This window comes from Orcinus orca, chromosome 8 (genome assembly GCF_937001465.1).
Source record: "Orcinus orca chromosome 8, mOrcOrc1.1, whole genome shotgun sequence".
Taxonomy (NCBI): Eukaryota; Metazoa; Chordata; class Mammalia; order Artiodactyla; family Delphinidae; genus Orcinus; species Orcinus orca.
This window is the reverse complement of record NC_064566.1, coordinates 90,402,387-90,419,009: the sequence shown is the minus strand read 5'-3', so window position 1 is coordinate 90,419,009 and position 16,623 is coordinate 90,402,387. Positions and strand designations below refer to the sequence as shown.

The following is a 16,623-nucleotide window of genomic DNA, read 5'->3' as shown; positions in this document are numbered from 1 at the left end:
GATTAGGGGAAGAAGCCTCACTGCATAGCAGATTTGCTTGCTGGGAGAGTTACTGTTCTAAGTATGTTACTGCTTCCAAGCTCATTGAGGGCCGGGTTGTCCCCTGCGCCTAGAGGGACTGGAACGGGAGTGGCTGACCACAGCCCCTGAAGATATCAGCTGTCCTACGCAGTGAATCTTGTGATGCTCAGTTGGTCTAGCCTCCCGTGTGCCGGTGCTGCACGTTTTAGAAGATCAGACAGTTCAACAAAGGTTGAAGAAGAAATGTCAATTTCTGGAAACAAAAATTACCTTTCTTCCAGAGCCAAGTCTGTGAGCAGTCCCATGGCTGAGTTGGCCTTCTTATCTGAGAAATCAAGAAACGACACGAGGGCTTCCAACAACCTGCAAAAATCCATAACACCCTCAGGGTGGGCTGACCTCCAGCTGACAGCATCCCCAACAAGGAGGCTTCGCATGGAGGCCAGGAAGGCGTCAGCACCTGAGTGAAATAAGCTGAAAGGGCCTTACCATGCCCACCAGGAAGCCCAGCCCCTGCCCACCCCAATGAGGCAGACACCCTCCCGTGGGAATGGCTCTACCGCTTTACGTGAGGGCCCAGGGGAATTAACAGTTTGAACCAAAGTTCACTGATTATCAGATGCTGACTTGGAAGGAATCTCTGGTGCCTCTGCCCTGGGACTCTGGCTTGGCCAAGTTGAATCACACAAATGACATCTAAATGGCACCCTTACTAATCTGCTGAGGACTAAGTGGGAAGGCCCCCTAATGAAGTGGGGGATGGAATCAAGATTTAACGAGATTTTGACAGGTTGCTGAATATACCAGATGAAATTTCAGAGAGTTAAACTCAAAGTCTTTCACTTAGAGCTGGAAATTCTGTTTAAGTAACAGAATTGGGAGACCTGGTTTATACCTGACTCATGTGAAAAAAACTTACAAGTTTTTAGCCAGTGGCAAACCTGGTATACGAGCAAACAGTCCGGTGCAGCTGCCGAAAAGCTAATGCAGTCTCAGGCTGCCTTAACAGACTGACCGGCACCAGGACAATGAGAGCAGAAGGCATTTGTCCATCCAGCAAACCCACACCAAGCACCTACAGCGTGCTGAGTGTCGTGCTCAGTGCTGGGACACAGTACTGAGCTCCTGTCTCGTACAGGGACGTGTGTCAGATGATAGGTTAGAAACAGACACATGTCAAGTGGGCACAGGGTCCCCCCGGCAAGAGCTGTGGGAGGATGGAGATGAGGATGACATTTCCGCATCACTTGAAAGTGCAGCATTGGCTGCGTGTCCCTTTGTCCGTTCAGTCAACAACGCTTACTGGCATTACGTGCCAGGTGACGTGGTAGGCTCTGGAGCCACAGGGATGAAGCAAGACAAGGCCCAGCTCCAAGGAGCTTGTAGGCCAGCGTCAGGCACGTGGGGACAGGAGCAGAGCATCTGAGGCAGAGCACACAGCCGTCTCAAAGGTGATGAGCCATAAATCGCAGAGGCACACTTGGGGACTGCTAGCGGTTCCTCACAGCTAGTGCTTAGGGAGCGGGGAGGACAGAGAGCTGCGAGGCTGGGGGGCTGGGCAGAGCCAGCCTGGGTCACGGCGGGCCTTCTGGAATGTGTGTACTTTCCCCTGTTAGCCTGTGTCCCGAGTGTGGGCAGTGGACGACTTGCTTGGTGGGGGTGTATGGGGAGGGCTGAAGGCTCTTGAGCCCCTCTCAGTCTCTGAGCTAGAGGAGGCCCCAGGAAGCTGTATTCTAATAAAGCCCCCAGGTGACTCCTAAGCGCTATATTTCTCAGAAATTCAAGAACTAGTCTTAGAGGCAGTAGAGTAATTACGGCATTTTAAGCAGGAAAGTAACAGGACAGATGTGCATTTGGGACAAATCCCTTTGGTGGTGTGCTGCAGGTGGATCAGAGCAGGTAGTACAGGAACCAGGGAATCCAACGGGGGGAGAACCGGGGTTTTCCAGACAATAAAGGTTAAGGGACTGCGCTGAGACGGGGCAGAGTAAGAGGCACAGCTGAGAAGAAAGAGGCCTCACAATGACCTAGAAGTAATGATGGGAGACGGTGCAGGAGAGCCAGAGGAAATGAATCCAGGAGATGCGGAGGAGATAGGACTGACAAGTACCATTTTCTCAGGGATGTGGGCAGGAGCCAACCAGGGAGCTCTCAGGATTCTGGCCTAGGTGACGGGGTGGATGGAAATGCTATCTGTGAAGACAGAAAATTCAGCTAGAGGCTCTGGTTTGAAGAACCGCTTTTGAAACACTAAGTTTATGATACTTGTGACGTTGCGATGAAGGTGCCGAGTTGCAGAAGGATGTTTCCTTGTAACTTTTGAGAGAGAGACTTAGACATGATAATTAGGGCCATGGACAAGAAGAGGGCTGAGGGTAGGATCTTGTGGTCCCTGACGTGGAAAGATGACAGCATAAAGGGGGCTTGCAAAGGGAGCCGAGAAGGAACAGCAGGGAGTGGGAGTAGGGCCAGGAAGAATGATATCATTAGGACCAGATGCCATCAGGCTGTAACAGGAGTTATAGATAGAAAAGAGCCCATCAAACTGGGCTCTTAGATTCAGGAGTACGGCCTCCAGTCACCCACATTTATGGTACTGGGTTTATTTAGCAGCTTGTTCTGGGAGGGGTCTGGAAGTCGAACTACCTGAGGAACGGTTGAGGAAACCAGGATGCTTGACCTGGAAAACATCGATGTCTTCAGACATGTCAAACACTGGGATGTGGGAGAGTTGCATTCTATCCTGCCTGCCTCTACCACAGAAGCTGGAACCATCTTCCCCACCAGGGTGGCATGTGACACAATTCTGACCAAAGAGAAACAAAAGCAGTAGCTCCTCTTGATAAAAGGGACAGACCCAGTTGGTGCTAACCTGTCTTAAAGAGGGATGTGATGCTTGGAGTTGCAGCAGCCTTGTGTGACCATGAGGGAAAGGTCAAGAGAAGGACAGAGACCTTAACCCTGCCATCGTTAAACCACCAAACCAGCTGTTACCATCTTTAGTCTTTTTGTTATGTGAGAAAAACAAGACCAGTTCTCTTGGCCAAGTAATCTGTCAAATGCAGCAGAAAAAATTTTACCTAGCATACGGGTATCATGTCTCTGAAGCTTCACCATAAGTCTGTGATACAGATGAGACACCAGGCACTTCAAGGCTAAGCAGCTTTCCTGGGTCACACAAGTAGAAAGAGACAAGCAGGGGATGTGGGCTCCTGACTGCTTGAATCTAAAACCCCAGAGCTTTTCACAAAGGGATACTGGCCCTCACTCGGCTCCTGTCCTTGCACATTTGTCCCTTCACTTTCTCATTTGGAGAGGAATGTGAGGGTCATGGAACCTGTGTGCAGCCCTGTCCTGTTTCAGACTATCTCATTTCATTTCAGAGAACATGTTCCATCTCTTTCCGGTTTAACTGGAGATGGACATTAATGAGAAGAGTGGGCACACAGGTAACAAACTGAGGTTTCTTTGTCTAAGGAAAGTAGGCAGGACTACACAAGATGATCACAAATGCCAAGACACTGGAAAAGTTCAAATGAAACTCAAGCAATTCAAAGATAGCTGGGGAGAAAGCTTATGATAACTATAGCTACATTTACTCAAAGAGACCAAAACCAAATGAAAAAACATATGATGAAGGTATTGAGGAAATGACTGCAGAGTCATTTGAAATGTGAAATGCGCTTTTGAGGATTTAACTCTGCTAACAATCCATTTGCCTGTGTAGGTTGAGCTTCGGGGGCTGCCAAGGCCTTCCCTGTGAGCCATGGGGCTGCTGAGCTGGGCTGAGAAGGGGAGAGTCACAGCCAAGGCTTATCCTGTCCTCAGCGCACATGGACTTCCTCACTGACATGGGACCAGCCCCAGAGGCCTCGCTGTGGTCCAAGAAGGTCTGACACAGCTTCATATTTGATTGCTTTCCTTTTGGGGAACAGAGAGCAGGAGAGAGGCTCCAAGGCCTGGGAGACAGCTGGCTGAGATGTCCCGAGTCACTAGCTGCACTTTCTCCTGCCGCATCTGTGAAATGGGGTAATGACACTTATCTTGCCTCCGTCCCAATGACATGATAGTGAACAGAATCGGAAGCCAACTTCTGTTTTTAGGTTACATGGGAAGCATTTATAAAGCAAAGGTAGAATCATTGCTACTATTTCTTTTCGGTTGAACCACATGAAATTGCCAACGTGCAGCCTTTTGTGACATAAAAAGCGGCAATTTCACATATTCGAACTAATAATCTTTCGAAGGAAAAGCACTGGGCAGAATCACTGTGCTTCAGCCATTTTTAAAAAAAGTTTACTTAGGAAAGAGGAGCATCCCATTCCTATCACCTTAAGCCTTGGAAAGACCTACATGTAACAGTTTGAAATGTGTTTTATTTACTTATACCCTACCTTGCTCCAGAAAGGGTTTAAGGATATGCAAAATCGGATAGTATTACCTAAAACAGGAATAAATGAAGAAAAGTAAGGACAGGAACAGGGTAGAGCCAGGACTGAGGTTAAAAGGGCAGAAACAAATAGCCTATTTTACAGTTGGGTTCCCAATTGCTGGTTTTGGAAGTGCTGCCATATTTACAAGGTCTGCAATGTCTGTGAGATGGAAACAGGCTCAGGAGAAGTGACACTGTCCATGGTACCAAGTTCAGACAGGTGTGTCCTGAAGGTCCTCATGAGGGAGTGTTCTTCTCAAAGGCTCTTTCTGTTTCTGATCCTTAATCTGGTAGGCTGGTACCTCTCACATCAGAGATGTGAGACAGGAGCCAGGCAGGTGTTAATGTGGCAGGTAAGGTCTGAGATGCTGCCGGGAAGCTCCCACCCACAGCGCAGAGCCTTACCCGGTCAGGTCAAGGTGGCCCATGATCAGGCTCCGTCCATTCTCCGTCTGGGCGAGCTGCAGCAGCAGGGCCAGGGTCTGCTGCCGGATGTTCGGGACCCTGGAGGCCAAGAGGGAGGGCAGCAGCTGGCCCATGCCGGGGCGCAGCACAAGTAGGCGCTGGTTCTCCTCTGCAAAACACAGGGCACGTCCGTCTAGCGCAGACCATGACAGCAGTCACACCAGTTCTGTCTCCCCACATCTCAATGGGAAACCCAACTCTTCCCCATGCATTTGAGAGGCACGATAATGAAGGGTAAGAGCATGGATTCTAGAACCAGACTGCAGGGTCTGAATGACCAAGAAATGACCTTAGCTGAGTCATCAACCCCCGTGCTCCTTATCAGTGGGATGAGGAAGGCGACCAACATAGCAGAGCTGTCGTGAGGATCAAGTGAGTTAATACGTGATGGTGCGGAGAACAGGGGCTGGCACACATACATTAGCTATTACCACTATTCTGGCCAGAGGCCTCTCGGTGTACGGTGTTCAGAAATGTGAGGAAAGGAAAAGAAATCAGCTAAATGGTGGAAGAGCTTTAGACCATCAATTTTCACATAATGGCCAGAGCAACTATTTGAGTTTTTTCTAGAAAACTAGAACGATCACATGAGAACATTAATTAATAAAGAATGCTCCCCTTCCTAGACCATGAGCTATTTCCAGGGCGGTGGCATCAGATTTGCCCGCACCCCGCTTTCGCCTGGTGCATTTTCTAACGAGGTACGTGAATTTGAGAGCAGGCAGAGGTACAGGCTGGGGTATGAGGCTAAGCTATGAAACAGAGCAGAGTTTGTTTAGTTTACATAAAAATGAAAAGTAGCTCAGTGCAAACAATTCAAATAACACAACATGTATACAGCTGAAAATGAAAGTCCTCTTCTCTCGTCCGTATCCCCTCCAGGTAAGCCCTTTCCCTAAGGGGGCTAGTATTCACCCTTCTTATGAACAATGTTAAAATATGATACATCCTACCCTGAAACTGGCTTTTCTCTCTCAGTCAGCACTATATCACAGACATATTTCCACGTCTTTACTTTTAAGCATTCCTTTGTCCTTTTTAAAAACTGCTCTGTATTTATTGAATTGGATATACCAAGATTTCATTGATCTGAGATACAGCATGTATGTCACAGGCTGTGTCCGACAGTATTTTTCCAGATACTAAAGAAAGATGTGACCCCAAGGTTCACAGAAACCAAAATGGGCTGCAGGGTGAGGAATTTGGGCTGCATGGAGGGAAGCATGTCCAATTCATACTGAGGAAACACCTGGTCACCAAGCCTGCCTCCCTAACCCTTGGGCAGGGCGATTTGCAAAAACACTGCTCGGAGCCGGTGCAGTGTTCTACAAGTAGCAGGGCACCTTGGTTAGGATATTAGCCTGAACGTAATTCCCTGCAGGGAAGAGTCCCCCTGATTCTCTAGAACTTAAGAATTCTAGAATTTAACATGATTCCTCCACCCTACTAAATCAGGAAAAAAATCATATTACCTCATATTCAGCATTTACTCGTTTACAAGCTGCATTTACAAGCTCTCTCGACAGCTCCCCACAGAAGCCTGTGCCTGGCACACACAGCTATCACTCTTCCCATTTTCACTGTTTCGTGTCCAAAGTCAAACATTTTCCCCTCATTAAAAAAAAAATACAATTGTTTTAAAAAATGAGGGAAATACCTAAAATTTTTATTGAGGTCACTAAAGTGATAAGATTGTACAAAAACTCAGTGAACCCCGAAGAGGCTAATATGCAAAAAAGGAAGAGTTACGGTAAATAACTCCCCATAGCATGTTACTGTCCCAATATTATGCATTAATTAATCAGTGTCACAAGAGGCCGGCAGGGATGGTTGTAAATCTCATGATGCTGAAACCGGTACTGTGGTCAGCAAAAAGGGAGCACTATTTTTCAGCAGACAGAAAAGGAAAAACTCTGCCCGCCTCACTGCCAGCGCACGAGCTGAAATCACTAGTCTGCAAAGAGCCAGGGCAAGTGCCCAGGTGATGAGACCACGCATGATGCTGACCGTGACCTTGCCCACTGAGGAGGCGGCTGCGAGGTTGCTGGAGACACGACTGCAGCGCAGGTCTCGCTTCTGATCCATATGCTTTTCCAGGGGAGGGTCTAGACCGCCATCTCCAGGGCCTGTCCTAGAGGAACAATCCTGCCTGCCCACACCCCCGCCCCGTAGCCCTCCCATTACCAGCGCATTAACGATGATCGATGGTTATTCCCTGGCTTACCGTTCTCACTGCACACCGCTTGCCAGAGCCTGAGAACAGACATGCATACTGTCTCTTCCACTGCATCTTTTCCTGCTGTGGAAAAGCACCTACAATGGGCAAGGGAGAGCAATATTAAAACTGCAAATCAGTCTTGATCTTCCTTTCAGTTGGTTTTATTTCACCTCCAGACTCCTCAAATGTGGGTTTAAGAAAGTCACTTCCTAATCCACAGCCGCAGGTCACCAGGACCAAAAGGGACTGCTAGGACCTCAGCTGAGAGCTCCAGGACAAGGATGCAGCTGAGGAAGCTGGGTCTGCACAGAGGGAGGGTGGTGAGCCAGGGGCCAGGGCGTTGGCTGCAGCAGGACCAATGAACTGTGATGGGCCAGCAGACCACTTAGGGTTCGTGAGCCTCATCACACACACAAACGTGTGCCGGTGACTCCAACCCACACCAGTGTCCTAAGCCATGGGAACTGCACCAGAACAATTGAAATACAAAATAAATTTAGCAAACTACCTCCTGCCATAGGGGTCTTTCTTCAGATACAATGATAGATGAGATCAGCCAGGAACCAGCTGATCTCATTTCCTGTTATGATCAGCAAAGTCCAAAAGAGGACAAGAACAAAGAGCAATCTTGCAAAAACTGGTGGGAAACCAGCAAGAGTGGCCATTTCTCTGACTCTGAAGTGCTTGGAGGAACCCTGGGAAGTTTTCCTAACCCAGTATTGACTGAAGGTAGTACCATCCAGTGATCACGCTGCCTGTGTGATGAGTGTCTGATTTCATGAGAAATGGTTGTCTTTCCTTGCTTTGATGGCATCCCTACCTTCTTATGACCTCATTCTCACTGATGATACTGAATCCATTGTGTGTTCTGAATAAAGTTCGTTCCGTGCCTGAAACAAGTTCAGAGAAAACCGTGTCATCAGACTCCTGAACGGTCTGGCTGATGTCTAACTGTCACAGAGCCAGATGATAACAGAAACCCAATATGGAATGTCTAGATCACAAAATCCACAGTCCTGTTCAGAGAAGGAGAGCTGAGCCCGGGGGGCCCCAAGAGTGATCTGACAACTCATCATTCTGTAATCTCTAGAGAGTCTCCAGGAGCCGCTTAACCTCCTAGAAGAACAGGCATATCCATCTGTTCTTAATAAATGTTTATTTCAGAGCTGTTTCCAGGCTCTAGAGAGGAACCTATAATCTCCAAGAAACTACTGCAGGGGTGTTTGAGCACCCTCCACTGTACACTGAGGGAAATCAGACTCCATCCATTTGTACAAACATCATTCTGTCACTGAGTAACAACACTGGTTTCAGCCCTGAGATCAGTAATTACAGAAACTATAAAACAGAGCACTGTGGCTCTCATTAGCAGGAGGACAGCTGATGTTTGCTCTGAAACTGTCTCCACATCCTAAGCAGCCATTAAGTGTAACTGGGATGAACGTTACAGTTTATCCTACAAAATTCTGTCTTCCATTCCTCTACGGTTGGGGGGAAATTTGTGGGGCTGGTACAGGGTGTTGGTGGTGTATACGGGGTCTGTGTGGGGTATGCAAAGGGTGTGCGGGTATGTGCAGCATGTGGGGAACACCCGTGAGGGGTGAATGTGTGTGGTGTGCTTGTATGTGATATAAGCATATGTGGTATATTTGTCCCACACGCGTGGTGTGTGTGTGTGTGTGTGTGACGTATGTGATATAAGTATACATGATAGTGAGCACATGCTGTGTGTGTGTGTGTTGTGAGTATATATGGAGTGCATGCCGTCTGTGTGTTTTGTGTCGTATTGTGTGGTGTTTACAGCATGTGTGTCATGTGTCAGCATGCTCTGAGGAGGGGATGGAGCTGGGATGGGTTATGTTTCTTAAGCACCCCCTCTAGCACCTACATTATAGTAGACCTTCAATCAGTATTGGTGGAAGGAAGGAACAGATTCTTTGCCTCGTGAGGACAGACCTCTAAACTCTGTCCCCTTATACTGACAATATTCACGAGATCACACACATCGCTGGCTTACAGTCCTTCATCATGTCAGTCAGGATTTCAATCCCCCCTGCATAGAACAAGGGGATCTGATCAGGCTTGGAAAGAATTTCCAGAAGATTCTTGGTCGTCACGGCCGTATTCGTGCCTGAATCCAGTGCTTCCTGGGCTTCCTTCTCTTGAAGGTCTGCTTTCTCCCGAAGATCTACCTGATTCAGGTAGTCTAGCAAAACAAGAAGGAAAACACAACAAAACCCTAACAATCAACATGTCCACACATGGAGCAACCTGTTTTTGAGGATGGGAGGCTGAAAGGCAGAAAGCATTAAAATAATTCAGACTCATCTTCAGCAAGGAAAATTTTAGGAGGCGTGTACAGTTTCTACCAGGAATCTTAAGACATCTTGGGAATTATTCAAGGACAACACTGTTCCTTGTCTAGAAGGCTTGGAGGGAGGATGGTGGAGAAAAGGAGGAAGGCCAAGAACAGAGGAAGAGGAGCAAGGCTGGGCTGTTATGAGAGGATGTGATTGTGCAGGGCTGGGCGTGGCTGTGCTTGCGGCCAAGTGCAGAGAAGGCATGGAGGACACCCCAGGACCGGGGCACAGAGGGGAGGTGCAATTTGAACAAGGACATCGGCAGGAAGTCTCACCTTTCACCTGTGTCTGCAGCTGGGGGTTTATTTCTAAGATCTTCTGATAACACTCTCTAGACTGGAAGAAAGAAACAAGGTCTTGAAGAGTGGTTAGGGGCGAATGGTGATTATAAGACAGGCACAGGGTATCATTGTCTCCTCCCAGCCTCCCCCGCTACCCGCGTCAGAGGCGGGCATGGGGAACGCAGCATGCATTTGACATTTTGTTTAGGCTTCTTTGGTTCTGTGGGGCAACAAGTATTGTTTCAAATTTTATTTTAAAAAATAGTGTTGTCAGATACAGCCTGTGATGGAAAATATCCAGTCCTCAATTCTCGTGGCTCATGTCTGGCTGGGATAAGAATAATCATAAGGTAAATGCAAAATTCAGATATGATATTTGCACTGAGAAAGAACAGGAGGCTACCTGTCAGATATGCTCACAGGGAATAAGGAAATAAATGAAGCTAGAAACACTGTTGACAGAGACTTGGGAACAGGAAGCGAGAACTGCCTATTTAAATGTACAGGCTGCAAAGAGCTGGTAAGGGGTCTGTTCACTGGCCATGGAAGAGTCAACTAGAACACTTGAGCGTGAGAGGCTCACTAAGGACACTGTTAGATAGAAAGTTTCTGGAAAAGAAAGATTCTTGTTAATGGGGCATGATGATGGGTTTAGGGCAGTACAGTCCTCAGGGCTATCAATGCGACCAGTCACTGAAAGAAAAGGCTCAGAAAAATAACCCAAAAAAACAAAAAACAAAGAAACATTCTGAGATAGCTTAAAAGCTCAAGGCTCATCTAGAAGATTAGGATTAAGAAATGAACTGAAGAAAAAGCATCACATTAAAACAGAGAATAGTGTTGCAGGATATCAAACATGGTAACTGTAATAGACTGCATGTTTGCATCCCCCCAAAATTCAGATGTTGAAAGCTAACCCCCAACGTGATGTATCTGGAGGTGGGGACTTTGGGAGGTGATTAAGTCATGAGGGTAGAGCCCTCATGAGTTGATTAGTGCCCTATTAAAGAGACCCAAGAGAGCTCCCTCACCCCTGCTGGCTGTCTATGAACTAGGAAGCAGGTCCTCACCAGACACTGAATTTGCTGGCACCTTGATCTTGGATTTCCTAGCCTCCAGAACTGGGAGAAATAAACCTTTGTTGTATAAGCCACCCGATCTATGGTATTATGTTATAGCAGCCCAAAAGGTCTAAGAGAGTAACCCTGTATCCAACTTCTTTTTAACCCTAGCTCTAATCTATCAGCAATTCTTGTTGGCTTCACTGTCAGTATATAAGCAGAACCCCAGCACTTCTCACCACCTTCATCATCACCAACGTGGTCCAAGCCATCATCATCTCTCACTTGGATAATTTGTTGCAATAGCCTTCTGACTGGTTCTCTCTTCTTACATGTCAAGATATATTCTCAATACAGCAGAGTGATCCTTTAAAACATGAGTCAGATCATTTCTCTCCTTTACTCAAAACCCTCTGATGGCTCCCAGCTCACTCAAAATAAAAGCCAATGTCCTTCCAAAAACCTGTAGGGCCCTAGGGGATCAGTCCCCCACGTATTCCCCCCAACCTGCTCACCTCATCTCTCACTCCCCTCCTTGCTCACTCCATTCTAGCTAGCCCTCTATCTGGACCACTCTTCCACTGTATAATACATCCACATGGCTTGCTCACTTCACTCCTTCCCTTCCTCCAGAGAAGCCCTCCCTGACCACTCTCTGTAAAACCAATCTCACCTTCACCACTTCCTGATTTAGTTTTCTCAGTAACACTTATTGCTACCTAACATACTACACATCTACTTATTTGGCTTCTATCTTGGGACAAGTCGCCCCTACCACAAGAATGTGAGTTCCCTTAAGTCAAGGATTTTGTCTTGTTTGCTACTGTATTCCTGTTGCCTAGGACAGTGCTTGGAACATAGAAGCATGCATTAAATATGTGCTGAGTGAATTAATTAACTGAATGAATGAATAAGTAAATGGAACTTGGTGGAGGGGGGAGATTAATATTTTCCTTTTTACTTCTCTATTATTTGACCTTATTACAATAAGTCTGTATTACTTTTAGAATTAAAATCCACAAAGAATAATTTTTTAAAATGTACAACGGGGGCAATTTCTTTTTAAAAATAATATATCTTGTAAATGGAAAGATATCTCACGTTCATGGACTGGAAGCCTTAATATTGTTAAGATGGCAATAATCCCCAGGTTGATCTACAGATTCAATGCAATCTCCATCAAAATTCCATCTGGCTGAGTGATATTCCATTGTATAAATGTGCCACATCTTCTTTATCCATTCATCTGTCGATGGACACTTAGGTTGCTTCCATGTCTTGGCTATGGTAAATAGTGCTGCAATGAACAATGGGGTGCATGTATCTTTTTGAATTAGAGTTTTCTCTGGATATATACCTAGGAGTGGGATTGCTGGATCATATGGTAGCTCTATTTTTAGTTTTTTTAAGGAGCCTCCATACTGTTGTCCAATTTACATCCAACAGTGTAGGACGGTTCCTTTTTTCTCCACACCCTCTCCAGCATTTATTATTTATATTACTCAGCCATAAAAAAGAATGAAATAATTCCATTTGCAGCAACATGGATGGACCTAGAGGTTATCATACTAAGTGAAGTAAGCCAGACAGAGAAAGACAAATATCATATGATATTGCTTATATGTAAAATCTAAAAAAAATGATACAAATGAACTTATATACAAAACAGAAATAGATCCAAAGACACAGAAAAAAAACTTATGGTTACCAAAGGGGAAAGGGGGAAGAGGGATACATTAGGAGTTTGGGATCAACATATACTCACTACTATATATAAAATGGATAACCAACAAGGACCTACTGTATAGCACAGGGAACTATTCAATATTTTGTAACAACCTATAAGGGAAAAGAATCTGAAAAAATAGGTATATATATATGTATAACTGAATCACTTAGCTGTACACCTGAAACTAACACAACATTGTAAATCGACTATACTTCAATTAAAAAAAATTCCACCTGGCTTCTTTGCAGAAATTGACAAAGCAGATCCTGAAATCTGTATGGTAATTCCAGTAACCCAGAATAGCTAAAACAATCTTGAAAAAGCAGAACAAAGTTAGAAGACTCACACTTCCCAATTTCAAAATTTACTACAAGCTGTAAGAATCAAGACAATGTGGCATAGGTATAAGAGTAGACATAAACAAATGGAATAAAATTGAGAGTCCAGAAATAAACCTATGCATTTATGATCAATTGATCTTTGACAAGGGTGCCAAAATCATTCAGTGGGAGACAAGACAGTCTTCTCAACAAATGGTGCTGGGACAACTGGAGATCCACATGCAAAAGAATGAAGCTGGATCCCTTCCTCACACTATATACAAAAATTAACTCAAAGTGGATCAGAGATCCAAATGAAAGAGCTAAAGCCATAAAACTCTTACATCTTGGATTAGGCAACGGTTTCTTAGGTTTGATATCAAAAGCACAAGCGACCAAAGAAAAAAATAGGTAATTTAGACTTCATCAAAATTAAAAACTTTTGTGCTATTATGTGAAAAGACAACACAGAGAATGGCAGAGAATGGGAGAAAATATTTTCAAATCATTTATTTGATAAGGGACTTGTATCCAGAATTTATATTGAATATTATATTACTATATATAATATTTATATTACTTTATATTGAATATTTATATAAATATTCAATTTATATTATATTGAATATATTTATACTCAATATAAAAAGACAAATAACCTAATGAACAAATGGACAAAGGATCTGAAGAGACATTTCTCCTAAGAAGATACACAAATGGCCAATAAGCACGTGAAAAGATGCTCAACATTATCAGCCATCAGAGAAATGCAAGTCAAAATTATGAAATACCACTTCATACTCATCAGGATGGGTATAACAGAAAAGAAAAATAAATAACCAGTATTGTTCACGATGTGGAGAAACTGGAACCATACACTACTGGCAGGAATGTCAAATGGAGCAGCCACTTTGGAAAACAAGACGGAAGTTCTTCCAAAGGTTAAACATAGAGTTATCACGACTCAGCAGTTCCACTCCTAGGTGTATAGCCAAGTGGACTGTAAACATGTGTCCACACAAAAACTTGTACATGGATGTTCATAATAACCAAAAGTGGAAACAACTTGAATGTTCATCAAGTGACAAATGGATAAATAACATGTGGTATATCCATACAATAGAATATTGTTCAGCAATAAAAAAAAAAGTACTGTACATACTACAACATGGATGAAACTTGCAAACACTATGCTAAGTGAATGAAGTCAGTCACTAAAGACCACATATTGTATAATTCTATTTATATGAATGGTCCAAAATAGGCGAATGTATAGAGACAGAAGTAGATCAGTAGTTGTCTAGGGTTGAGGGCGGGGTGGAAGGGAGGGGAGTGACTGCTAATGGGTATAGGTGTTTTTGACAAAGTGACAAAAATGTTCTAAAGCTGATTGTGGTGATGGTTGTGCAACTCTGTGAATACACTAAAAACCACTGAATTGTATACTTTCCAATAGGGGAATTGTTTGATACGTGAACTATATCTCAATAAAGCTGCTATTAACAATATCCAATATCTTAGTGTGTATATCTCTCTGTATGGTTACTTTCAGGAGATGAGATTACAAGTGAATTTTGTTTTTTCATCTTTTTGCTTATGTCTTTTCTCTCCAGAGATGCTCATCCCGGGACTGGATGGACACTGGTAGAAGATACTGCAGAAGAGATTTCTACAGCAGGTGGGGCTATTATCAGATGACACTCAACATCCTTCCCAGCTCTAAGATCTTAAGATTTACCCTGGAAAATACTAAGAAGTGGATTAATATCTCATCAACTTGGAGGAATGTGGTTCTTCTCTGAGACAATCTGAAGCACTGCTCCGAGATCAAACATGCCACTTAAGGTTCCTCTAGCACTTACCACACTGTAGTTCTTTAGGGCCAGGTGGGCTTTTCCCATGTGGAAATATGCTTTTGTGCATTTTTCATCACACTGCATAACAGAGAATCACTGATCAGATGTTCTGGAAGATTTGAAGTTATCAGCCCCTCCCCCAACTGCCCAGCTAATAGGGATAGGGCAGTGCTTTGATTCTCAGGACAGCCACCAGAGTTGACAATTAAGACTTTTCTGTGCATCTGCAACCAAACTAATTGATGCCTGCAAGGAGCCTGGATGCACAAGTAAGCTCTCTATTAAATTAATTCACGATACTTGCCAGTTTTCATTTCCATCTAATGAGACAACCAGGACACAAACCAGAAACCTTTAGTTTGGAAGAGCTCTTGGCCTTGGCTGAACACTAGAATCACCCAGGTGCTTGTGAAAGTCCTGATGGCCCAGCTGAAACTCACATCAGTTAAATTATACTAGTGGGTAGGACCCAGGCATCAATAATTTTTTAAACTCTCCAGGTGATATAAATGTGCAACCAAGTTTGAGAACCACTGGTTTATTAAAAGGGAGGAAAATTTACGCTGCGTAAACAGCTGAGGTTACTATTATATATTTATGTTTCTTCCTTGAAATAAACCATGACATATAGACTAAGAACTTGCATTCCTATCACTTACGATCAGGAGGGATGCCCCCTTCAAAACTTATGAAACTTATGGCTGAAACGATACCGCTTGCACAGGGGGCCCTGCACCTGCCTGCTTTGAATTATTATAACTCCAGAGGGAATGATGTGGCACAAAGACATAAACTATACTTTAAAGCATCCAGTTAATTCATTGAATCCCTTTTATGTGCCAGGCATTGTGCTTGGTTGGATGCCATCAGGGGTATAGATGTAAAGAGGTTAAGGGTCCAAGCTCAGGCGTCTAGAAAGTCCTGGGTGAAGCCCTGTCTGCCTCTCACCAGAAGTGGCACGCTGGCCAGGCCACCCAGCTTTTCTGAGGCTCATTTTCCTCATCTGCAAAGTGGAGATCATAATAGTGCCTCTCTTGGGCCACTGTGAGGAGGGAATGTGTGTAAAACACTGTGGTACCAGGTAATAGAGGAGTAGCTGCTGTTGTTGCAGTTACAGCAAAAGCAATCCATCTCAGGGCAAAAAGGAAAATTTAAAGAAAAGCTAAAGAATAATAGAAGGGGTAACAATAATTGTTATATTTGGAGAGGCCTTTATAGATGCATTTTCATGAATATCGTTTCCTGATTCGTTGCTAAGTGAATGACGGTAATAATATTAGTGTGTTATTGTTCAGTCCTGACCATATGGTTCACATGAATTACCTCATGTAAACTTTATAACAACTCTATGAAGTAGAGATAATTATTAACCCCATTTCACATATGAGGAAACTAGGGGTTGGAGAGGTTCAAGGTCACATAGATAACTAAGTGGAAGAGCTGGGATTAAAATCTAGCCATTTGACTCCAGGACCCAAAGGCTTAAAAATGACACCAGATCTCCCTCAGAAAAGTGCTATAGCAGTTGAGTAGAAGGAAATCCACTCTGAAGACATACAGTCTAACAAAGACATACTGTGTTTCAGAGGATGCAAAGACAATCACATGGAAACCTGCGGGGTGGGGGGCAGCTGAAATACAGATGTGAGAGCCATTTGCAAGAATGACAGTTGACAGAGGAGACGAGAGCTTTGAGGGAGAAACTGTAGGAGGAAGAAAGGCAGGGAGCTGTGGAGTGAACCCTGGAGAACTCACAGAGGATGGAACTGAGGAAGCAGGAAGGGAACTGTCAAAGGGAACGGAAACTCTGGCACCACAGCTCGCAGAAGCCACCTCTTCACAGCACCTTCACCGGCAGGGCGGCAGGGTTCCAACAGGGG

General features: G+C 44.5%; 1 protein-coding gene across 4 annotated transcripts in view; it reads right to left on the bottom strand.

The window, feature by feature from the left end:
• TTC12 (tetratricopeptide repeat domain 12) overlaps positions 1-16,623 on the bottom strand; it is a 46,391-nt gene that overhangs the window by 14,400 nt on the left and 15,368 nt on the right. For 3 of the 4 annotated variants that reach the window (XM_004273392.3, XM_049713170.1, XM_049713171.1), the window contains 7 exons: positions 14,750-14,821; positions 9,772-9,832; positions 9,154-9,342; positions 7,957-8,026; positions 7,143-7,231; positions 4,859-5,027; positions 292-384 (listed from right to left, as the gene is read on the bottom strand). In XM_004273392.3, coding sequence (XP_004273440.1) covers positions 292-384; positions 4,859-5,027; positions 7,143-7,231; positions 7,957-8,026; positions 9,154-9,342; positions 9,772-9,832; positions 14,750-14,821 — 743 coding nt within the window. The remainder of the gene's footprint in view (positions 1-291; positions 385-4,858; positions 5,028-7,142; positions 7,232-7,956; positions 8,027-9,153; positions 9,343-9,771; positions 9,833-14,749; positions 14,822-16,623) is intronic. The other variant, XM_049713169.1, reaches the window with a different exon arrangement.